This window comes from Drosophila mauritiana, chromosome 2R (assembly GCF_004382145.1).
Source record: "Drosophila mauritiana strain mau12 chromosome 2R, ASM438214v1, whole genome shotgun sequence".
NCBI lineage: Eukaryota > Metazoa > Arthropoda > Insecta > Diptera > Drosophilidae > Drosophila > Drosophila mauritiana.
Genome location: NC_046668.1, coordinates 23,013,748 through 23,035,519, shown reverse-complemented (window position 1 = coordinate 23,035,519; position 21,772 = coordinate 23,013,748). Strand labels below are relative to the sequence as shown.

Here is a 21,772-nt window from a genome sequence, read left to right as displayed (position 1 = left end):
CTATTTGCGCGCCAAGAAATTCAAATCAGAGGCCATATTGCATTCGCAGCTTGTTAGAAACCGGTTGGAACTGCGGGAGCAAAATCCGACAGCTAATGGAGTTATGCGAAAATAATGCTGATCGGCGATAGCATCGAAGGAATAGACCGGTCAGCTCTTATCAGCTAAAAATTGATCGTGCGGTGCCGACAATTGATGAACGCGGTTGTTTTGGGAATCTTCCGCACAGATCTTCATAGATAACCCCGCGAATATGATATGCCGAGTGGGGTGATAATTAATGCCTGAAGAATGACTGCATCAATGTCTTTTGTTTAATTAAGACAAACGACCGCTGGGAGCCAGTTATGAAGAAAATTTATGCAGTTGGTAATTCCGGCCGGTAAAATGTCAGGGGAGAGCCACATATAAAAGCGCAATTTTCGGCAACCAGCAGTCAATATTGTTTCGTTATCTATTAGCACACACATCCCCTTTCCAACAATGAAGTTCGTGGTAAGTAGCATCGAAATTTAATTTTGGGGACCTCTGAACATCGATTTGTCCTTAAAGATCGTTCTTGCCTGCCTTTTGGCCGTGGCCTTCGCCAACGAGGAGGCTGATGTTCTGAAGAGCGACTCCGAGGTAAACGTGCTGGACTTTAACTACGCCTATGAACTGTCCAACCATATTCGCGCCGTGCAAGCTGGAGCCCTGAAGGAGCACGACAACTGGGTGGTTTCCGGGGAGTACGAGTACGTGGCCCCCAACGGCAAGACCGTCAAGGTGGTCTACACCGCCGATGAGACCGGCTACCACCCAAAGGTCGTCGAGGCCTAATAAATAGGACCCACTCCCGAAGACCGAAATAAAAAATTAAATCCATTGCAGCAGCGTACATTTTGAATTTTCGTTCTTTTGGTCTTGTGTGAATAGACACTCTTCTTCTTTTTGCCGCTAAAATCTAGGGCTGGCAAATTTCGGCCGAAATTGTATACAATGTTATCGCTTGGCTCGCAATTTATTTGCATTATTGTGTAAAGTTAGGCAAACTTATTTAAAACTATGTCTGAGGAGCCAACAGCCATAGACTGCTTAGATAGCAGTGGAAGCACAGTGGAGGATGTCCAGGAAACACCAGCGTCGAGCGAAAAAAGTTACGGGTTGCCGGTGCGCAAAAAAGAATATAGTTTGGAGTCTCTTAGAGTCTCTCTAGAAAAGGGAGAAAAAGCCGCAAAAGGTGTGGAGATGGAGGACCTGACACAAAGTGAAGCAATCGCCGGCAACGGTTCAACAATGAAGCAGCGCCCATATGGAGGTAAGGCTTCTGATGAACCTGGAAAGTTGGCCGACGAATCGGAGGACTGCAAGGGAGAGAACACGAAAGCTAGCAGTATCGCCATTGAAGGCAGCCCGGTTCTGGTAGCTGTGGATTCGGACAGCAGCGTTGAGCTAATAGAGAGTCCTGTCAAATCCTCCTCCGCCAACGAAAGTGAGGAAGATCCGCCAAAGCCAGATGCTGCCAATGAAGCTGCGGCTGTTGAGGCTAAAGAGGCCAAGGAAATGACTGATAGCAGTATCAGCAGTCCCACATCCGAAAGTTCTCCCGAAAAAGATGACTGGACAAATAAAAAGGGGCAACAGAGAAATGAGCAAGAAGCTCCTGGCATGGAAGTAGATCAGGACGTTGAGGAGTCAATAAATCGCCCAGCAGAAAAGGACAAGATTGAGAAGACATTAAAAGATCACAAGCGTATTAGCTCAACTGAAATCGAAGAACACAAAAATGATGATAAAAAAGACGATGTCCTAGAGGTGGAGCTTGAAAAGGGCACTGCTCCGAATGCTGCAGAGGACGAGAAGCTGAACGCTTTGTCATCAGATGGAGATGTGTTCTACGACAAGGAATGTGTCAACTGCAATTGCACAAAGCTTTATAAACAGTACGTGTTGGCTAACATGGCCACTTTAAACTTTTACCAGGTGCTCCGAAAGTCTTCCAAGCAGCAGTTCCTCTGCATGGGATGTCATGACACAGCAATGGACTTGTATGAGGTCAAGTAGCACATTTATATTTAATTAACTTAGAAGGTAAACTAGAACGAATTTCTTTTTTTAGGAGTATGCAGGTCAACTGATGGCCAAGCAGCCGCTGCTGCTGAAGGATTTCCACCAGGATCACGCTGACTTTGTGGCTCTGGACAGCAGCGATGAGGAAGAAGAGGAGAAGCAGCCAGGTGAGACTGCTATCATGGGCAATGAACAATAGCAAAAAAAAATTCACTAAATATATTTTATCCGCACAGAAAAAACGGACTTTTCGAAAGAAAAGCTGCAGCTCATTGAAGATGAACTCGATGATGCCATCAAGAATGTGCTCAACAAGGTGGATTTTACGGCTCAGATGGCCTGGTCAAAAACCATTCTCCAGGCGAAAGCAGACCACTTGGAGCGACAATTCGCACTGGCAGATGTGGAACTCGAAAAAGTTCAGACCACCGCTGACAAAATGCACTGCGCTCTGTATAATTCGTGTCCGGTGGCACACAAACATCTACCCATCCTGGACATCGAACCCAGTGACTATGTGGTAAGTCAGATGAGATGCCGTTTGGACCCGTTTTAATACCACCATTTACTCAGCATGAAGTTCCACCTGCCGGCGAAATCGTGCGTCCTCCAATCCAGTTGGGAGAAACCTACTACGCTGTTAAGAACAAGGCTATTGCCAGCTGGGTGTCCATAAAGGTAATCGAGTTTACGGAGAGCACCGCCATCAACGGAAACACGATGAAGAGCTACAAGATTAGGTACCTCAACACTCCGTACCAGATGATCAAGACAGTGACGGCCAAGCACATTGCCTACTTCGAACCACCGCCAGTGCGACTGACCATTGGTTAGTTACCAATAGAATGGTTATTGTCAATCTATAAACTAATCCACTTATTGTGTACTAGGTACCCGCGTGATTGCGTACTTCGATGGCACTACTTTGTCGCGGGGCAAGGATAAGGGCGTGGTGCAGAGCGCCTTTTATCCAGGCATTATCGCTGAGCCGTTGAAGCAGGCCAATCGCTACCGCTACCTTATATTCTACGACGATGGGTACACTCAGTACGTTCCGCACCGCGATGTCCGTCTAGTTTGCCAGGCTTCCGAGAAAGTGTGGGAGGACGTACACGCCGCGTCGCGCGATTTCATACAGAAGTACGTGGAGAAGTACTCTGTGGATCGTCCCATGGTGCAATGCACCCGGGGCCAAAGCATGAACACTGAATCGAACGGCACCTGGCTGTACGCGCGCGTCATGGACATCGACTGCAGTTTGGTGTTGATGCAGTTTGAGGGAGACAAAAACCATACGGAGTGGATATACAGGGGTTCATTGCGATTGGGTCCTGTCTTCAGGGAAACCCAGAACAATATGAACAGTTCAAGCGCCCAGCAGCTGCGTGTCCCAAGAGTAAGCATCGTGTCCATTCATCCAGCGGCCCTCACTACAATATTTCTTTCTTTTTCAGCGCACGGAGCCCTTTATCCGGTACACCAAGGAGATGGAGTCTAGCAGCAAGGTGAACCAGCAGATGCGTGCCTTTGCCCGCAAGAGCAGCGCCTCCGCGCAAAATAACGCATTAGCAGCTGCATCTTCGGTAGCCACCTCAGCCGGAGGACGCACCAATGCAGGAGGTGCCAGCACCAGTAATAGCGCAAGTGCTGTGCGGCACCTGAACAACTCGACAATATACGTGGACGACGAGAACAGGCCCAAGGGCCATGTAGTCTACTTTACAGCCAAGCGGAATCTGCCTCCCAAAATGTACAAGCGCCACGAGTGCATGCCGAACTGCCTCTTTAAGATCGTTCACCGTCTGGACAGCTACAGTCCGTTGGCAAAGCCTCTGCTCTCTGGCTGGGAACGTCTTATCATGCGGCAGAAGACCAAGAAGTCCGTGGTATACAAGGGACCTTGTGGCAAAAGCTTGCGCAACCTGGCCGAAGTTCACAGGTACCTACGAGCAACTGAAAATGTGTTGAACGTAGACAATTTTGACTTTACGCCCGACCTCAAGTGTCTGGCCGAGTACTCCATTGATCCCTCGATCGTGAAAGACACGGACATTTCAAAGGGGCAGGAGAAGATGGCGATTCCGCTGGTAAACTACTACGACAACACACTGCCGCCCCCATGCACCTACGCCAAGCAGCGCATCCCCACCGAGGGGGTTCATCTGAATCTGGACGAGGAGTTCCTCTTATGCTGCGACTGCGAGGACGACTGCTCGGTAAGACGTCTTACAGATCTGATTATCTCAAATTATACCCAGCCGTCCAATGTTTTGTGTATCCCTACCAGGACAAGTCAAAGTGCGCTTGTTGGCAGCTAACAGTGGCGGGCGTGCGGTACTGCAACCCGAAGAAGCCCATTGAGGAGATAGGCTACCAGTACAAGCGACTCCACGAGCACGTGCCCACCGGCATCTACGAGTGCAACTCGCGCTGCAAGTGCAAGAAGAATTGCCTGAACCGGGTGGTGCAGTTCTCCCTAGAGATGAAACTGCAGGTGTTCAAGACCTCGAATCGTGGATGGGGCTTGCGCTGCGTTAACGACATCCCCAAGGGCGCTTTCATCTGTATATACGCCGGCCATCTGCTCACGGAGACTATGGCCAACGAAGGCGGACAGGACGCCGGCGACGAGTATTTCGCGGACTTAGATTACATAGAGGTCGCTGAACAGTTGAAAGAGGGATATGAGTCGGAGGTGGACCACTCGGACCCTGACGCGGAGGAGGACAACGGTGGACCAGATGCCGAGGACGATGACGACTTCCGGCCAAACTATCACTACCAGCGCAAGATCAAGCGCTCTTCCAGAAGCAGCTCCACGCAGAGCTGCTCCACGCAGAGCAGCGAGTTGGACTCGCAGGAGCGTGCGGTGATCAACTTTAACCCAAATGCCGATCTGGACGAGACGGTGCGCGAGAACTCGGTGCGGAGGCTTTTCGGCAAGGACGAGGCGCCCTACATCATGGACGCCAAGACAACGGGCAACCTTGGACGCTATTTCAACGTGAGTTGGAAGTTTTTTGTTCCTTTGCCATGTGGCTCATTCTCTTCTACTCCCGCAGCACTCGTGCAACCCCAATCTCTTCGTGCAGAACGTGTTCGTGGACACCCACGACCTGCGTTTCCCCTGGGTTGCCTTCTTTTCGGCCGCGCACATCCGCTCCGGCACCGAGCTGACCTGGAACTACAATTACGAGGTGGGCGTGGTGCCCGGCAAGGTGTTATACTGCCAGTGCGGGGCCCCCAACTGCCGCATTCGTCTGCTCTAAGTCCTAGCTTAAGTTTGAGATCCATATGGGAAATTTGCTTATTAAAGAAAAATTTGAATAAAAAGTTTAAACTTTAAACATTATCTGGTCACCCTAACGGAAACATCACATTTCTACCGCCTGCTGCTGTTCTGCACCGTTCGTTTACTTTGAAACCATTACACCATTTATTTTATTCACGTTTAGTGTTAAATGGATAAATATAGACAAATGAATTTTAAAAAATTATACTTTAAAAATATAACACAATAATGTCGGTAATTTACCGGTATTAATTTAAGTGGTATTTTAACGCAATTACCTAGTGGTATACTTTTTCATCAGCCGTACGGTATTTTTAATCGTTATCCAAACGGCCACACTATCCACCGAGCAAAAAAGCAAATTTAGGCTTTTTAAAATTCGAGAGTAGCTAAATTAGGGGCCGCAATGCGCCAAGCTCACCTGTAAGTGGCTCCAGCAAGTGTCTCGTCGCAGGTGCACAGGTGCGAGGCAGCGGGACTCCGCCGACGGCTGACTAAGAGCAGCTTATCCGCCCCTTGGGAAGAAAAAATCGATTTTGTGATAACGGGCTTACGCTTACGCGTTTTTGCACTGCTAGTCGGAACCAATTGGCCAGTGGACTCCACACCATGAATGTGGACTTTGCGAGGGTGTGCGGGAAGCACATAGGCGTCTACGAGGCCTACTACAAACTGGTAAGCACACCACGAATCCAAGCCGCACTGTTACCACGATGGCGGCCAATGTTGGGCATCCGTATCCACACCCTCTATCGATTTTTGCAGATTGACCCCAAAGGCACCGGGGCAATTGAGGCCATGACAGCGGCCAAGTTTCTCAAGAAGTCTGGCCTCAGCGACGTTGTGCTGAGCAGGATCTGGGACCTTTCTGATCCGAGCGGCAAGGGCTTTCTGGACAAGCCGGGCTTTTTTGTAGCCCTTAAGCTGGTGTCCCTGTCACAGGCGGGACAGGTGGCCAGCATGGCCAACATCTACCTGGACATTGCCAACCCGCCCAAGTTGGTGAGTAATCGCATATTCGCCCGAAATGGGAAAGACGAGATATGTTACATTAATGTCTCCCCAATCGCCAGGGTGAACTACCAAAAACGGTGCCGTCGCGTATTCAGACTGTTCCCGTTGCTAGCGGCGGAGTGGCAAACGGAGACTGGTCCATCGGGGTGATCGATCGGCTTAAGTACGAGCAACTCTTCGAGTCCCTGCACCCCAGTAATGGAATGCTGCCGGGCAACAAGGTCAAGGGCGTGCTCATGGACTCCAAGCTGCCCATGAGCATACTGGGAACTATATGGGATTTGGCCGACCAGGACAAGGACGGCAACCTGGATATGCACGAATTCGTGGTGGCCATGCACCTGGTCTACCAGACGCTGCAGAAGCGCACCATCCCCAGCGTGCTGCCGCCCGAGCTGCGAAAGCCCGGAGCAGCAGGTCCGCCACCGAAGCCAGCCATGCCACCACCGCCAGCGGGTGCTGCTATGCCACGTGCTCCCAGCGGGGAAGGTTTTGGGGACGGCGGCTTTGTAGCCAATTTTCCCAAGGACATCGCCCCGCCGGCGGCTATTCCGCCGCTCCCGGTGGCTGTGCCCCCCATGACGCGCATTCCCCCGGTAGGAGCGGTTAGCTCTCAACCGCTGATTCAGACGGATCCATTGATACCGATTGGAGCTCCGGTGACGGCGAATGCCGACTGGGTTGTCACCCCAGCGGACCTTAAGCGGTTCGAGGAGATCTTCCGGCAATCGGATCTGGATAAGGACGGCCTGGTCTCCGGCCTTGAGGTGAAGGATATTTTCATCAAGTCGGGTATTCCGCAGCGCAGCCTAGCAGACATCTGGTAGGTATTTCGTGTATAGATATGGCCAAAATATCTTTAATGCTGCCGTTCCTTTTAGGGCTCTTTGTGACACCAATCAGTCCGGCAAGCTGACTGTGGAGCAGTTTGCACTGGCCATGTGGTTCGTGGAGCGAAAGCAGCGCGGTGTGGACCCGCCCCATGTCCTCAACGCCAATATGGTGCCGCCCTCAATGCGCGCCACTGTGGCTGGAGTCGATCTGCAGCCGCAGGAGGTCAAGCCCACTTACTCAAACCCGGAGCTGGAAATGATCTCCAAGGAGATTGAGGAGTTGGCCCGCGAGCGGAGGGTTCTGGAGACGGAGATTGCCCAAAAAGAAGCGGATGTGCGCATCAAAAACGGCGAAGTGCGCAGTTTGCAGGCGAGTCTTCTTTAACTAGTATCCAAGTTGAATTTAATAATTCAGAATCTCCACCCACAGAGTGAACTGGATACTCTTACCGCCACGCTGAAGCAGCTGGAGAACCAGCGAGGAGAGGCCCAGAAGCGACTGGATGACCTGCAGGCTCAAGTAGTTATTTGCATGATTGTTCGGGTGCTTTCGGCCCCTGCGCCACTGCTTACCTTTTCCTTGCTCCTGGGCTTACGTTTAATTTTATATTTAAATTCAATCTTTGGTTTCCTTTCTTTATCATGTTCCCCCACCACTTTGTTAACAATTGGCTAAATCCATACTAAACTGGTGAATGCACTTACACTTACAATTACGATCGCATAAGGTTACCCACAATACGGCCGTGCTGGCCAACGTAAGTCTTGACATATCGCGCACCAACGAGCAGGTTTGTTTCAGTTTCTCATGATTTCTGTATATATTTCCTTTGTGTTTTGTTCTCGGCCATGTAATTTATGTTTTTGACCATCTGTTGTGCGAAATATTTTTATAAAAAAGCCTAGTTGTTGATCGAGAAACCCGATTGATTGCAGGTGACCAAGATTCGCGACCAGTGCCACATGCAGGAGGAGACCATCAACGAGCAGGAGGGCGAATTAAACGCAAAACGCTCGGAGCTGCAGAAGCTCAAGGACGAAGAAGCTTCGTTGCAGAAGGAGTACGATAGCAACAATCGGGAGCTAACCAAGCTAACCAACCACCTGCAGGCAACCCAACTGCAAATCAGCTCGGTAAGACTACACGTGATACATCAAGTGATCAGAGATTAACATAAGTCGTCTGAAGGTCCGATCAATGGTCACACAGCTGCTGGAGACGCAGCGACAGATGACCGACGCTTTGCTCATTTGTCGGGCTGCCATGGAGAACCAAAACGCCGAACTCGTATCCGAATACCAGTTGAAGATAGAGCCGGACTTTGATGAGGCGCGCAAGACCCTGACAAAGGAAGTGCAACTGCCCAAGGATGATCCCTTTGAGGAGAACAACAGCGGCGTCGCCAATAAAGCTACCAACGGCTTCGGCAGTGATCCGTTCTCCGGTCAGCCGGCCAACAAGCCGGCTATTTCTACAGGCTTTGATGACAGCTTCAACATGGGTTCAGGCTTCGATAGTGGCTTCGATGCCTTTGGTCAGAGCGGAACGGGCTCAGCCTTTGGTCAGACCCAGCGGGATCCCTTCGGCGCGGATGCCTTTGCGGCCAACAAGAGCAACGCCATTACTCCTGAGGTAGTATTTAGAATAGAACACTCTAATTTGTACCCTAATCACCATTCGAATCTTCTACAGCCCGGCAAGGACGACTTCGGCAGTGATCCGTTTGCTGCCCTGCATGCTCCAACCGGCCAGGGTCAGGTGCTCAGTCCCAACGCCCAGAAGTCCGGACCGCCGCCCAGACCGGAGTCTCCTAGTCCAGCATTGCCGCCAAAGAAGTCCAAGGTGCCGCCTCCACGACCAGCGCCACCACGAGCAGCACAGGTAAGACGACCCCTTTCCGCTGTACAACGGAGAATCCCTAATTTATTGTCTTTGCCAGCCCACGGGTGGTTTCGGAAGCGGCGGAGGAGGATTTGCCGACTTTGACGACTTCGACAATAAGGTTGGTACCCCACAATTCAGTGTCCGCTGGGATCGGTGGTAATGCATGCGCCCCGCACCCGCATCCCAAAATTTTGTTATGTAGCGGTCATTTGTTGCCGCGCTAAACCCTGGTTTTACGTTTATTATCACTAACACTTCCTGAGTTTTGTAGAAATAAAACACTTTGATGCACACTCCAAGAACGTAGCCCTTGAGTATTATGATTTCTGACTTGATTTGGATTTGTAGCACCTTTTGTTTACCCTTAGTAGAAGCTACTGCCGGAACACATCCCACCCAGATCACCTCACTACCCAACCTCGTACATCCCAGTAGCTTTGCTTGGTCTTGCTTGGTGCCGTATTGAACTAACCGTCTGGTCTCTCATCTCTGCAATTCTCTACTTTCAGTGAACACCTCAAGATAACCCATTCTATATACGACATATACCAGTACTAACACACATACTCAGTTAATGAATGGCCTCCTCTAGCAGCATAACGAAACAAATCAATTTGAGCGTACAAAGCTATTTGCAGCAGCATATTAACGTACATATATCAGTCACGGTGCATGGTATAATATCTAGAGGACGCAGCATTATCGTTCATGCCTAATTAGCTAAATGTACTAAATCAATTCAATCGAAACTCAACCGAACTCAAAACAATTTCAAGCGTTACGTATCGTGTTATAAATGTAGTCACAAATTAAAACAGACAGCAGGCGGAAGGAATCCCCAGAGTTCCAACGTTCAACTCCCTTCGCTGTGCAGTATTGTACTTACCTACTATTATTACTATTATGGATTCCGCTCGAATCGTTTCAAGGCCAGTGTATTATCCCGATTAGGTTTTGTGGGTAGAGACCTCCTCTGTAAGGAATTTAATGCAAGTTGTTAGTTGTTTTTGCATATGCGAATACTAAAGTTTAAAGCAATTATACATCCATAAAATACATGTATTACCAGCATTTTACACATAAGGCTCACAAACATACAGATATTTATGTAACTGCCGCGAAAGTTCGACTTTTACGGGCGGTCCGCCCCCGGATCCGGACTGCCCACTACTATTTACCGCAACCCTTTTCCACTCAGCTTCTAGAGCCGCTCAGTGTTCCCGGTCAGGAGTGCGTCGCGTTGTAGCCAGCAGTTCATCTTGAAAGGGGTTGGTCTCCCCTCTACTATATAAACTACTTGTATACATATAAATATATATAAATATTTGCCAGACCTCGATTATCATAGCCACAGACGTACGAACACCCACACCGAAACTAAGAAGCTTCCGAGCATTGATTTACCGAGAATACATATTCCGTGCATACCACATACATACTTATAGAGCAACTTTTAGAGAAGCCCGGCCTAACCGATACAGAAATGTAACCGACACAACGTTTTGCATTATTAATAAAGATATCTATGTTCGACATCATTCAACGTACGCCTGTCGGAGTTCTCTTGCTGGCGAAACCCAATATCCTCATGGTGCTGGTCACGATCTCACACGAATCACACAATTCCTCGTGGCTGCTTGAACGCTTTTGTTGACCCTGATGATTGATTTCGGTTTCCCCTTTGTTGTGTTATCTTTTCGATTCCGCTTAATTTGAGTTCGTTTTAATTTAATTTTGTTTCATTCACTTCTATTCCCCCCGACACAACGCATCTACGCAGCTCCACAACATTCCAAGCGCACCCACGCCCACGGCCACTGCACTGTCCCTGCCCCCACCCACGCTGCCACCCCCCATTCCGGTCGTCAGTGGGTCGTCATTGCTAGACAGCTTCTCGCTATTCGACGATCCCGGTCAGATCCACAAGCAGGCGGCAAGCACGCCCAATCCCACGCCCATCACTGTCCCCACCGTACACACCCTGCTCCCGACATCTTCATCCACGCCAGCAGCCCCATCACCGACATTGGGTTCTCTATCAACATCAGGATCGGGATCGGTAGCGGGAGCGGGAGCAGATCTCCCCAGTAGCGTCACCATTACCACCGCCCCCAGCTTGAATAACCAGCATCTGTCGCGTTCCAATACACCGCTGCAGAACCAGAGGACAACGGATGTGAAATTGGAGCCCAAGGCGGTAGCCAGTGTGTTTGATGCCTTTGGAGAGATTGGCACTCGGAAGGCCCCGACTCCCAGTCTCATTACAGGGCCAACCGACTTCAAGGACGATCCCTTCAAGGATTACCGTTACGAGGATCCGTTTAGCATCAAAGATCCTTTTGCCGAAGAGGACGAGGAGGAGTTGTCAGAAGCCAAAGGTGCTGACCACAAGAGGAACTTTGCGGAGGACTTTAGCTCGGGGGGTGAGTATGGTGCTATTCTCGGGCCTATCCCCATCTAATAAAGTTTCCAATTACACAGATGAGATGGGAGCACCAGCCAAAACTCTGAGTAACATCGTGAACAATAATAGCAGTAAGCCCAAGGCGGCCACGCCACTTAACAACGACCTGATGCAGCAGTTCGACGCCTTCAACTTGAACTCGAGTCCTGCGCCGTCCCACCACTCAAGCACTTCGTACCACTCCAACTCCAAGCCGAACCACCATTCGCAGACGGCGCTGGACGCATTCGCTGACTTCGACGACTTCGCAGCTACGCTGGCAACCACTGGTGAATCTGGGGCTGGAACCACGGCCACAACCACTGGCAATACGAAACTCAACAATTCCTTTTTTGATGCATTTAACGACAACTTCAGTGTCCAGAGCTCATCAGTACCCACTGGCGTTGTCAGGCCCAACGATCAAACGGCAAAAGCCTTTGACGCCTTCAACGACAATTTCGAGGACCACTTCAAGACAAGCCCCAACGCCAACTTCGCCAAGTTCGATGGCTTCGAGGCACACAACTTCTCGAGTGACTTCGGAAACACCTCCTTCGGGACGACGGGCAAGGAGAAGCAGAACGGGCAGGTGGACAAGAAGCTTCAGAGCAAGGAGCCGGTCAAGGACAAGTTCGCTGCAGACTATTCCAAGCCGGAGAGCTTCGACGCGGACCTGGAGGAGGCGCTGAAGCGCAGCGTACTGGACAACTAGATTAGATGACAACCTTGGTGGGTTGGATGTGATTGACCCACGACATATTGCAGTGGCACATGCAATGGCCTCTCTATTCGCACCCGATCCGTTCTTTAGTGTTAGTGCTTTCTTTCCGGTTCGATCAAGACATCCTGGAGCCACGCGTACATATGTAGCTTCCATGGTATTTACTCAGTACTCCTCGTGCTCAAGGATCCGGGCGAATAGAGAAGACCAACGAAGCCGCAGCTGGTATTACAAGCTTCATGCTATATACAACTATATATAATTTCGCGTAACCACATACTCGTAGAGCCTAATCATGTTGCGATTTTTAACCTGTACCAAAACCCTATGAATAAACGTACGAAATAACATCACCGCTACGGAGAGGAGCAAAGAGAGAGGGAGCAGAGAGCGAGGCTCCACACTCGCCCACACCAACACCACTGCCGGTGGGTTCTCAGCAGAGTCGCCGGCAGAGCTAGCGGGCCGCTATGAAATTTCATGTTCGCGATTCAGATCGCGTTTGCACTCCGGAGAGGACGTTCGTGCGGCAGTTCTGTATTTACTTTTGTGGTCACAGAGAAATGTGAGTTGCGAGTGGAGTGCGCTTGTGTGTGTGCGTCAGCCAGCCTAAAAACAAACACACACACACACAGGCGCACAAATTGCTGCAAAGGCATTATAAAAACAATTTGCCGGCGATTGCAGGCGCACACACTCAAACCTGGGGGCGCCTTCTGCATGTGTGTGTGTCGCTAATTACATTTGTTTTGTAAACTTAATTTCCAAGTCGTCAAAAGGGGGTTGAAGTGGGGGCGGCGCGCGAGCGATATATGTATGTAGTTCCAGTATCTTTCCTACGCCGTGTGGTCGCCATGTTAGTTGCTCTGATAAGTCGCCAGAGATCCGGGGTTATCTGATATTGCTGTGGGTGCGACACGGATTCGGTGCTGATATAGGGGGGTACTGAAATTGTAGTGGTGTGAGTGCGGTTACCAGTAATCTGGGATGCTATCGCTGCTAGACCCGCCGTCCGCATCGCGAGGGTGGGGTTAAGCAATCTATAGGTAGACAGTTACTCTAGGTACAAGTACTGGAATATTCCCCAGATCCAACCATGTCAAAGCCAGCTCTGTATTATGCCACCTTAAGTCCCCCATCGCGTGCCGTCCTCCTCACGGCCAAGGCGATCGGGCTCGACCTTGAACTACGGTAGGTTCCCACACCGTGCCACTTAACTCAATTAACAGAGTCTTCGCCCGAATGCAGGCCAATTAACCTGCTGAAGGGAGAGCATCTGACTCCGGAATTCCTGAAGCTGAACCCCCAGCACACCATACCAACCCTGATCGACGGCGAGGCCACTATCATTGACTCGCACGCCATCTGCGCCTACCTGGTGGAGAAGTACGGCCAGAAGGAGCAGCAGCTCTACCCGAAGGACTTGGTGCAGCGCGCCAACGTGGATGCCCGGCTCCACCTGGACTCCGGCCACCTCTTTGCGCGCCTGCGCATCCTCTACGAGCCCATCCTGTATTATGGATCCACGGACTGCTCCATCGACAAGATCGCATACATCCAGAAGTGCTGGGAGATCCTAGAGGGATTCCTTAAGGATCAGCCGTATTTGTGTGGTTCTGATCTGACCATCGCAGACTTTTGCGCCGTGGCCACCGTAACCTCGGTGAACGACGCCGCTCCCATCGATGAATTTAAGTTTCCCAAGATGCACGCCTGGCTGAAGCGTCTGGCAGAGCTACCCTACTACCAGGAGGTGAACGGCGACGGCGCTGACGAGCTTAAGAGCATCTTCAAGGCCAAGCTGGCAGAGAACCGTGGCAAGTAGGCGGCGGCTCCATCATGTTTTGTTTTGTATCCACACATTCTATATGCATATCCACTCTTGAATAAACGGATTAGCTCAAAGTAAGATTTTAGCAGTTACAGCGACTTTGATCGATCCTTTATTAAGTGGACTTAACTTACATATAGCAACAATACGCTTAGGCGGTAATGGAAACGGGCATCGACTTGGGGACCGAATCGCTAAAAGTCGGGGCGCCCAGGAGACCTCCGCTGGTGTTGGGTGATCCACACATACACAAACGATGGCGAGGATTATGATCTACAACATAGGTCGTCCAGGTAAAGAGTGTATTGGTAACTAGAACCAAAGTATAAAATATATCTACAGAAATTACAAATATAAGCGCCCTCTAGCGGAGATCGGCCAGTTCCGTAGATCTGTTAGGGTCCGGAATCGGGCGTCAATGAACTAGCGCTGCAGGCGCATACAATATATATGGGTAAACAGACTATCACGACCCAGGCTCATGCACACTTCCCCAAACACGCATTTCTCATTCACACTCACTGGGCCCTATTTCATAGAGCTCATGGTCCAGAGCCCTAGTCGCGGCGCAGCAGGAATCGCTTGATGCTCTCTGGTAGCGGCAGCTCGCTGATCGCGTCCTCCGCAAAGTTCTCCAGGATCACGTTGCGACAAGCGCTCTGCAGGGACAAAACTGCAGAAAGGGGATGGATTAAATAATAAGATGTCCATCTCACATCCCGTTATATTCCACTTACTGCCCTCTAGCTGGATAATTCGAATCTGCTTGGTGGTGCCATACACATCGATCACCACGAACAGAGGCGCTCTGTTGAGCGGAATGTCTCGGGAAACGGGGCCACGGTCCACCCCGTTGATGATGAAGTGCAGCTCGCCCTTCGAGTCGCTTTGCACAGTGGGCACGTAGATGATGCCGATGCGGGAGCCCTTGTCCGTGAGCAGGATGTCTGAGTCATTGCCGTTGCCCATCGCCGGACGTAAAAGTCTCTTTGGTAGCAGGCCGCGGGGCGTCCTCACGTGCGTGGCGTCGCCAAGGAGGTTTCCTGCGAAAGATTGGCTATAGACAAGGGCGCATAGTAGGGAAGACTGTACATACTGTGGGGCGCGTCGTCCGTCTCAGGCTCGATGATGTCGTTTGCCTCCTGGCGCTGGTTCATTTCGAACTTGGAGATTGGGTAGATCCAGCTGTTGCCTAGGTTCGCCAGGTCGGGAAGTGCGAAATGGGGTAATCCCTCACTGCTGGTGCGAATCACATTGGGCGCTAGTTCGGTGAGACCAAGGCGCATATGGCCCGACCAGCCGCGCTCTATCTTTTCGATCTCTACCAAGAAGATGTCACCAGGGGCCAGCGGGCGCTCCGAGAATGTCAGGGCGTCGGCAAAACTAGCTCTCCGGTAGGCCACTGTGGCGTCGTCGCCCAACTGGATGTTGGATCCGTGGTATGGATGGAAGCGACTCAGCTGCCGCTTGCGACTGCTCAGGGTGGGGGCGCACTCCCACGAACCAATGGGCGATTCTCGGCCCCGGTCCTGCTCCTGGTCTGGGTCGGGATCTTCCTGCTCGGCGGCCGCGTAGGCTGCACGCGAAGGCTCGCAAAGGGCGGCTGGTGCTGCCGCCTCGTCGCGCTGCTCGACGGCTTCCATGTGCGCGTGGTCTTCGGTGATCCTTGAAGAATCTCCTGGCGTGCCCGCAGGTTGATTATTTACCTTTTGTTCCACGGAGACTCTAAGTGTGACCGTGTGCTTATGTTAAACGAAATACCAGGGCTGCAGACGTACTGGCAATCACCGCGAAAAGCAGGAACCAGTTCGTGACGTAATCTGAAGCAGCTGTTCAGTTGGCCAGGAGTCGGTGGAAATTACGAGGTGGGTAAAATCGTATTTTTTGACTGAAATGACCGGACTCACTGATCCAAGAGGTTTCAGATGCGTGTACCCGGAGCCCTGTTTGCCGCCCGCGGCCGAGCGCCTCAAAACGAGAAGGACGTGCCCTTCCAGGAGATTCTGCCTCTGCGGCTAAAGAACACCGTGAGCGGGAAGGCGGACTCCGGATCCGATGTGGCCTGTCTCCAGGAGATGGGTGTACTGTTCGCCTGCTTGAAAGACAACGAGTTCGTGGAGAAGTACTGCCACAAGGAGATCAGCCAGTTCCAGAACTGCTACAAGTGCTACATGGACCGTAAGTTTGAGGCGAAGAAGACCGTGAACCAGGGAATCGTCCAACCGGGCAACAACCTGAACTACAAGCAGCTTAACAAGTACATGCGCCGCTACCCCAATCCCGTCTAGCTTTAAATAGTTCAAGTTGTTTAATAATACACTATTTACAATGTACGCAGCAGCATTGATTCGTCAGTAGACCACGTCGGCGTCTCCCAGCCCGGCCGAGGATTGGCTGACCGGCGAGGGCTGGCTGAGCACGAAGTTGGGCATGGCACGCAGGAACTGCGGATGGGAATGAGAGTGCTGCGCCTCGTACAAGTCCGACAGGAGCGGCGGCTTCTCGCGAACCCGACTGAGCAGATCGGACATCTGCCTCGGTTTTGGGACGGTGGGTGTCGGCAGAGCCAAATTAATGTGCAGTGGGTAGCCGCCGTGCTCCCAGGTGTCGGCCAGAATCTGGAGGCTACGATTGGCCTCAAGAACGCGGGCGCGCTGGAAGTTGAGCCTTTCTTGCTGCAGTTCAGACCACTGCTCCTGTGCGAAAGTCACGAAAGGGGTTACTATTATACTATTGATCACAAGCTAGAGTGAGGACTACTTACAGATCTGGTTCCTAATCGGCCGAAATACTTAATCTGCTCCTGTACATTGAGCACCTGCATCATATACCAATCGCGCGCCTTCTCCACGCCATCGAGTCCGAAAAGAAGCAATTCCCGCTGCTCCTCCAACTGCTTCAGTCTTTTTAGCATGTTGTAATCGATGCCGTGTTGCAGAGTGTGCCTCCGCGACTCTCTGCGCTTGCTGCTGGTCTTCTTGGGCACAGCCGGAAGGGCCAGACTCCAGTCGGTAGCCGAGGCGGAAGTGGAGGAGGAGCCCCCGTCCGCCGATCCACGGTGCTCGAATTCTTCCCTCGACTGCGTCGTTTTTGGCTTGCCTGCATCCGCCATCAGGTTCAGTTGCCAGTTTTGGAGGGCATGGCGAATGTCGGCTTTACCAAGAGCAGGGGACTTGGGCACCTGTCGTGGCGGCTTTGGCGGCGGAGCAGGAGAATTGAACTCCATCTCCGGAGCAAGAGTTCCGTGGGAACGAGGCCGCAACTTCAGGTCTTCCCCGGCATTCTGCTGATTGCGGAGCAGGCACAGCTTGAGGCCGGCGCAGAAGCGCTCGAAGGAGAGAAGCCCGCTGCTGGGAGTGACCCGACGCAGTGAGTCCAGAACTCCACGGGGCAGACCCTTGGAGCCATCATCCTGCCAGCCCTTCTCGATGTCCGTAAAGCGCACATATCCGGTCTGCTTGTCATCTAGGATGTCGAAGAGCTTTTTCATGGACAGGACAAACTGCTTCGGTAGCGTGTCCAGTTCCAAAAATTGCGACTGCCCCTGTGGATGGCTGCCTCCCACATCGCCTATGCTTAGGTTCAGCAGACTGGTACTGGTGTTCTTGTTCTGGCGGAGCATCTTCGTCTGCGGATGGCGCAAAATGGAAAGTGGGATGAGATTATGAATCGTATCGTCCCACGCTCGGCACCAATGCATAACTTATATTAATAGGAGCTCATTTGCATGGCTAACTCCAAATGGAATGTGTGTGAATCTGGCACGCTGCCTTAGGACTGAATCTCTGAGGTAAGATATTTCCCACTTATTTACATGCATTTTTAACAAATTTATTTTTATAAATTCGTCTAATCGCCACACTAAATTACTTGATTTCAAACTCTCCAATGTTATATGATTTAAGTATACTAAATTTTATTTCCGTAATTGCTCAACCGAGACTTGAAAATCAATGATTTCGAATGATTTTGTTAGTTTCTTGCCTTCAAGTACCAAGTTTACTCAGTGTTATTTTTTGAAACGTTGTTTACCTCAGCTGCATCTGTACCTTGTGGATAAGTCCACTTTGGTTGCTTATTTTGTTTATAAACAAAGAGACGCCCTCCAACTGGCTGACTTACCCAAGCTATGCGGAAAATTGGCTCCTGAAATCCGAGTCCGCGGCTCGTCTGGCAGCCTTTTGAGGCCGTTCGTCAAGGCTTCTGCGCAAACTCTGCAACTATTCTGTGTATGTAATGCAGCTCGGTCGCTTGGATCCCCGGCCAAAACACCCAAACCCAACCAACTGGTTATATTGACTGCACACTAGATCAGCGGCCGAGGTTTTGGGCCCGAGTCTCGCACGCATGCGCAACTTGCGCGACTGGTTTCTGTGGCTTTTCGGTGGATCTTCCAACACAAGCGCAGCTGAGAGAGTGCCAGGAGGCTAACACACACAGGCTAGGCCAAAACCACATCGCAGTCCCAGCGAAGTGCCGAATAGAGAGGCTCTCTTAAGATTAGGTAGAAACGTATTTATTAGTAGAAATGCACTGCGCTTGGCTTAATCAGTCGAAAGAGGGAGCTAACCGCCTAGGTTAAGATTGTATCTGGTAGATGCACGAACTGCAAACTCTGCGTGATCCGCATAGGGCTGTGGGGCACCCGGATGGATTACTAGAATGAGCCTTTCACCTCAAAGTTGTGTTCCTCTAAAGGCTAGAACTTAGTCTTATTCTAAGGATCTCCTTCGAAAATCCTGTCCAGGAAGTGTTCACAAGTCGGCCACCGACTTCCGGCGCACGTACTTGGCGAAGTAGTCCGGGCGCCAGCACTTGCAGGAGCCGGGGATGAGGAACCAGTCGTAGTAGAGACGCACCTGGAAGCAGCCCAGTTCATCGTGTCCGTCGCAGTGGGCGTCCGTCTGCGACGCGGAGCCGGCTGCTCCAGACGAGGTTCCGTCCGAGGCGGTAGCCACGCCGGCCCTCTTCTGCAGGTACTGCTGGTAGGCCTGGAAATCCTGCACCGAAGGAGCCTGAGTGGTGGTCGAGCTGGTGGGCACCGTGTCCTCCGCGTTGGGGTAGAAGATCTCCGCCACCAACAGGCTTACCCAGCGTGGTGACGACAGGCAGCCGCCGTCCAGGTAGTGGCAGCGTGCCTGGATGCAGCGCGTCACCTCCACCGTCTGGGTGAAGTAGCCTTCATAGGGAATCTGGACCACGTAACGCCAGGCGCCTTGGTAGTTCTTAGCGAAGACGGGAGTAGCGTACTCCACCTTGGCGGGGCATGGAGTGGGAGGACCCTCGTACCGGATGGGACCCACTTCCTCGCGCCTTTCCGCAGTGGGCGTGGCAGGGGCTGCTCCTCCGGTGTCTCCCTGAATGGCCCTGTATAAGGTGCAAAATCTGCGGGTGGAGTTAAAAATTTAAAGATCTTTTATTAATTGACCCGCACACAGATGTGTCGTCAAAATGCTAAGCAGTTGAATTCCCCATGAATGTACTTGTCCCTTAACCTAATCTACATATCTATGGTTGCCGAGTCAAGTGTTGAGCTTCTTTAGTTGTTATGATGTGCAAAGTGAAATGGCAAGCTCATTTTGGATCTTTGCCTTGATAATTCTTCGAATCTATAATTTTATAAAGATGACTCATGATTATTAAGTGGTGACCTCTTTAGCTTTATATGCGCGCCTTTCCCGTGCTTCAATAAATACGATCTATTTATCTGTCAGGGACTCTATCGCCCATGCATGTAGCAGTTAAGATTGGAATATCTCCACTCCCCCATTTCCATGTTAAAAACTTACACTCCACCGCCATCGCAGAATTTCCTTGGCTTCCTCTCCTCGGCGGCCCTTCTCTGCTGGTTACTCCGATCTCTTTGCTTGTGCTGCTCCTCCTCGTCCAGGGCGGGATCGAAGTAGCTGTACTCGTTGGACACAATGCCCTCCGGCAGGCTGCGGCGGACGCGAGTGGAACCTCCTGCGGGATAGGGCCTGTCGATGTTGTTGCTGTCCAGCTGTTCCACGGGCTCATCTCGAATGATCTGGGTGACCTTGGGCAGGGTATCGTCGGCCTTTAGAACGGGCAAAGTTTTCGAAAGGAACTTCAGCGTTTGGTTGCGAATAAGTTCGCTGTGGAGGAGGTGTACATTAGAGATGTCTGAAATTTGTTACGCAAATATTTTCACCTACAAGGGATAGGGCTCCCCGAGTACATTTTGTCCCAGAGGGTTCTTGGGTATCTGACCCTTGTTTAGATCTCCGCAAATGTTGTGAACGGACACGGCAGACTTCTTGCCGGCGGCCACGTCCTTGCACTCCGCATTCACAAAGGTGTAAGGTGGCGGCCTGACCTTGGGAGGCACCGCATTCGGAGACTCGACGAAGGCGTAGTAGCCCTCCGGAGGCTGCTCCTCGCCGTAGTCCGATGGCGACTGCTGCGGCTGGGAGAAACCCAAGTGGGCCAGCAGCAGAAAGCTGAGAATTTTCTACAAAACAAAAGACAGTCATAGTGGAGGTGGAATCTGGGGCCGTAGCCGTCTGGAGTCGAGTTAATTGCCCCGAAGAGTCGGTGAATGGCCCAATATTGTCCGGAAAAAGAAGCGAGATCTTTTACCCGGCCATACATACACATTTCGATGTTTTGTTGTTTGGCGAAAGCGCGAAAGTTTCTGTTTCTGTGAAGATAAACAAACCGAGACGGCAACTGCGATCGAGACGGCACTCCAGCATCTCTCCGCTGTGTTCACTTGACCATTAATTGTTCGAGGGAACTTTCCCTGAAGTTCTGGGCAGTGGCATCTCAATGAAACCAAAAGTTCCACGGACAGACCCGAGTTATCCAGGTCAAGTGGTACAGCTCGGTGGGCGGCTGCAGTGCCAAGAAGCTGTGGAATTTCTCTCTTTGTGACACGGTTCACAGCGCAATTTGAATGCGGCGTCGGGGAATCCAAAATCGGGTCAGCCGCTAAGCTCGTTCTTTTGTTTTTTCCCTTCTAATGAGGCAGAAACTAGTTTGCCCTGCGAGAGAGCTCCCAAATGGAAAGAGCCCAATTTGCATAGGTAAATATTGGTAGCTCAATTGCAGAATGGAGACCTAACCGCCTTTCGGGGCCAAGACAGGCTGATTTGATCTGGTCAGGGGAGAACTTGTTGGCGGTCTGTTCCCAATATGCGTGCCACACGCCTAACGGGAAAGTTGCTCGGCACCCGGCCAAAAGCCAGTAGTTAGAAGACCGAACTAGAAGAAGGGGCAGAACGGATCGGAGCGTACGCTGCTCCTCGGTTAGCTTAATTCATTAGCATGCTCCAGAATCGGGCGGTTCCCAGTGACTGGGTAACAGTAAACGTGAGCGGTTAGCTCGCCAATGTTAACGCATTGCAAAACAAAAGACTTGGGCAACGAACTTGACCAGCGAGCCATAGAAGTGTGCAGTTAGCACACCCGTAATGATGACATACCAGCACTAGACGATAATCCATCTCCGCTCGTTTGCTTCTTGTAGAAGGTTCTTGGACTTGGCCTTCTTCAGGCTTGGCTTAATCCGCAGTGGTGGGAAGCAGAACCAGACGCGTCAAGTGCAGCAACTGAACTGAGTCGTGGGCCAAGTCGCTGCAGACTTTGAACCTCTGGCTGCTCGCTCGTAAGTCCGGTAAACTAGCCAGAGCATGAGAAAGTGGAAAGAAAGAAAGCTTTACCTTGAATTTTGCATATTTT

General features: G+C 51.2%; 9 protein-coding genes across 11 annotated transcripts in view; 6 read left to right on the top strand and 3 right to left on the bottom strand.

Moving 5' to 3' along the window:
* Positions 1-7: 7 nt before the first annotated feature.
* Positions 8-874, top strand: LOC117138065 (larval cuticle protein 9). The gene is made up of 2 exons (XM_033299888.1): positions 8-495; positions 553-874. Exons 1-2 carry the CDS (start codon positions 484-486, stop codon positions 817-819), a joined length of 279 nt encoding a protein of 92 aa, XP_033155779.1. The 5' UTR covers positions 8-483; the 3' UTR covers positions 820-874.
* A 170-nt stretch (positions 875-1,044) lies between these two features.
* On the top strand, positions 1,045-5,382 carry LOC117136505 (histone-lysine N-methyltransferase eggless). The gene is made up of 8 exons (XM_033297449.1): positions 1,045-2,034; positions 2,099-2,216; positions 2,286-2,569; positions 2,623-2,878; positions 2,940-3,445; positions 3,504-4,265; positions 4,337-5,053; positions 5,112-5,382. Exons 1-8 carry the CDS (start codon positions 1,045-1,047, stop codon positions 5,316-5,318), a joined length of 3,840 nt encoding a protein of 1,279 aa, XP_033153340.1. The 3' UTR covers positions 5,319-5,382.
* Positions 5,383-5,658: 276 nt separating this feature from the next.
* On the top strand, positions 5,659-12,593 carry LOC117135720 (epidermal growth factor receptor substrate 15-like 1). Of its 3 annotated transcripts, XM_033296155.1 has the most exons (12): positions 5,660-6,016; positions 6,107-6,343; positions 6,415-7,178; positions 7,237-7,558; positions 7,619-7,708; positions 7,917-7,979; positions 8,125-8,322; positions 8,378-8,821; positions 8,882-9,070; positions 9,129-9,191; positions 10,854-11,496; positions 11,555-12,593. In XM_033296155.1, exons 1-12 carry the CDS (start codon positions 5,951-5,953, stop codon positions 12,229-12,231), a joined length of 3,756 nt encoding a protein of 1,251 aa, XP_033152046.1. In that variant the 5' UTR covers positions 5,660-5,950; the 3' UTR covers positions 12,232-12,593. The 3 variants fall into 3 exon arrangements, with proteins under 3 accessions (XP_033152048.1, XP_033152046.1, XP_033152047.1); XM_033296157.1 differs by lacking the exons at positions 10,854-11,496; positions 11,555-12,593 and adding an exon at positions 9,583-10,620 and having other exon boundaries at positions 5,659-6,016; XM_033296156.1 differs by lacking the exon at positions 7,917-7,979.
* A 111-nt stretch (positions 12,594-12,704) lies between these two features.
* LOC117135727 (glutathione S-transferase 1) lies at positions 12,705-14,169 on the top strand. Its single transcript, XM_033296170.1, has 3 exons — positions 12,705-12,805; positions 13,329-13,431; positions 13,489-14,169. Exons 1-3 carry the CDS (start codon positions 12,721-12,723, stop codon positions 14,063-14,065), a joined length of 765 nt encoding a protein of 254 aa, XP_033152061.1. The 5' UTR covers positions 12,705-12,720; the 3' UTR covers positions 14,066-14,169.
* Positions 14,152-15,879, bottom strand: LOC117135726 (neuralized-like protein 2). The gene is made up of 3 exons (XM_033296169.1): positions 15,168-15,879; positions 14,809-15,114; positions 14,152-14,744 (listed from the first exon to the last, which is right to left on the bottom strand). Exons 1-3 carry the CDS (start codon positions 15,712-15,714, stop codon positions 14,629-14,631), a joined length of 969 nt encoding a protein of 322 aa, XP_033152060.1. The 5' UTR covers positions 15,715-15,879; the 3' UTR covers positions 14,152-14,628.
* On the top strand, positions 15,853-16,404 carry LOC117135728. The gene is made up of 2 exons (XM_033296171.1): positions 15,853-15,936; positions 15,997-16,404. The coding sequence occupies exon 2, from the start codon at positions 15,997-15,999 to the stop codon at positions 16,357-16,359; it is 363 nt and encodes a 120-aa protein (XP_033152062.1). The 5' UTR covers positions 15,853-15,936; the 3' UTR covers positions 16,360-16,404.
* Positions 16,361-18,382, bottom strand: LOC117135725 (suppressor APC domain-containing protein 2). Its single transcript, XM_033296168.1, has 3 exons — positions 18,194-18,382; positions 16,836-17,699; positions 16,361-16,767 (listed from the first exon to the last, which is right to left on the bottom strand). Exons 2-3 carry the CDS (start codon positions 17,691-17,693, stop codon positions 16,423-16,425), a joined length of 1,203 nt encoding a protein of 400 aa, XP_033152059.1. The 5' UTR covers positions 17,694-17,699; positions 18,194-18,382; the 3' UTR covers positions 16,361-16,422.
* LOC117135722 overlaps positions 17,731-21,772 on the top strand; it is a 58,061-nt gene continuing 54,019 nt past the window's right edge. Inside the window, exon 1 of the mRNA XM_033296165.1 lies at positions 17,731-17,861. The gene's annotated coding sequence lies outside the window, so the exon portion shown is untranslated. The remainder of the gene's footprint in view (positions 17,862-21,772) is intronic.
* On the bottom strand, positions 18,566-21,654 carry LOC117135724. Its single transcript, XM_033296167.1, has 4 exons — positions 21,517-21,654; positions 20,248-20,543; positions 19,861-20,187; positions 18,566-19,456 (listed from the first exon to the last, which is right to left on the bottom strand). The coding sequence occupies exons 1-4, from the start codon at positions 21,535-21,537 to the stop codon at positions 18,826-18,828; spliced, it is 1,275 nt and encodes a 424-aa protein (XP_033152058.1). The 5' UTR covers positions 21,538-21,654; the 3' UTR covers positions 18,566-18,825.

What these genes read in the sequence shown, in the direction of transcription:
- LOC117136505 (XM_033297449.1), top strand. Translation starts at nt 1,045, where the DNA reads ATGTCTGAGGAGCCAACAGCCATAGACTGCTTAGATAGCAGTGGAAGC. An exon ending in AGAAGAGGAGAAGCAGCCAG is followed by an intron (nt 2,217 to 2,285) that starts GTGAGACTGCTA and finishes TTATCCGCACAG; the next exon opens with AAAAAACGGACTTTTCGAAA. An exon ending in TCGAACCCAGTGACTATGTG is followed by an intron (nt 2,570 to 2,622) that starts GTAAGTCAGATG and finishes CCATTTACTCAG; the next exon opens with CATGAAGTTCCACCTGCCGG.
- LOC117135727 (XM_033296170.1), top strand. Translation starts at nt 12,721, where the DNA reads ATGTTCGCGATTCAGATCGCGTTTGCACTCCGGAGAGGACGTTCGTGC. An exon ending in TTTTGTGGTCACAGAGAAAT is followed by an intron (nt 12,806 to 13,328) that starts GTGAGTTGCGAG and finishes AATATTCCCCAG; the next exon opens with ATCCAACCATGTCAAAGCCA. An exon ending in GGGCTCGACCTTGAACTACG is followed by an intron (nt 13,432 to 13,488) that starts GTAGGTTCCCAC and finishes GCCCGAATGCAG; the next exon opens with GCCAATTAACCTGCTGAAGG.
- LOC117135724 (XM_033296167.1), bottom strand. Translation starts at nt 21,537, where the DNA reads ATGGATTATCGTCTAGTGCTG. An exon ending in TGGATTATCGTCTAGTGCTG is followed by an intron (nt 20,544 to 21,516) that starts GTATGTCATCAT and finishes TTTGTTTTGTAG; the next exon opens with AAAATTCTCAGCTTTCTGCT. An exon ending in CTCGGGGAGCCCTATCCCTT is followed by an intron (nt 20,188 to 20,247) that starts GTAGGTGAAAAT and finishes CCTCCTCCACAG; the next exon opens with CGAACTTATTCGCAACCAAA.
- LOC117135725 (XM_033296168.1), bottom strand. Translation starts at nt 17,693, where the DNA reads ATGCTCCGCCAGAACAAGAACACCAGTACCAGTCTGCTGAACCTAAGC. An exon ending in GCCGATTAGGAACCAGATCT is followed by an intron (nt 16,768 to 16,835) that starts GTAAGTAGTCCT and finishes ACTTTCGCACAG; the next exon opens with GAGCAGTGGTCTGAACTGCA.
- LOC117135726 (XM_033296169.1), bottom strand. Translation starts at nt 15,714, where the DNA reads ATGGAAGCCGTCGAGCAGCGCGACGAGGCGGCAGCACCAGCCGCCCTT. An exon ending in GACGGACGACGCGCCCCACA is followed by an intron (nt 15,115 to 15,167) that starts GTATGTACAGTC and finishes AATCTTTCGCAG; the next exon opens with GAAACCTCCTTGGCGACGCC. An exon ending in AATTATCCAGCTAGAGGGCA is followed by an intron (nt 14,745 to 14,808) that starts GTAAGTGGAATA and finishes CCCTTTCTGCAG; the next exon opens with TTTTGTCCCTGCAGAGCGCT.
- LOC117135728 (XM_033296171.1), top strand. Translation starts at nt 15,997, where the DNA reads ATGCGTGTACCCGGAGCCCTGTTTGCCGCCCGCGGCCGAGCGCCTCAA.
- LOC117135720 (XM_033296155.1), top strand. Translation starts at nt 5,951, where the DNA reads ATGAATGTGGACTTTGCGAGGGTGTGCGGGAAGCACATAGGCGTCTAC. An exon ending in GCAACGCCATTACTCCTGAG is followed by an intron (nt 8,822 to 8,881) that starts GTAGTATTTAGA and finishes AATCTTCTACAG; the next exon opens with CCCGGCAAGGACGACTTCGG. An exon ending in CGCCACCACGAGCAGCACAG is followed by an intron (nt 9,071 to 9,128) that starts GTAAGACGACCC and finishes TGTCTTTGCCAG; the next exon opens with CCCACGGGTGGTTTCGGAAG.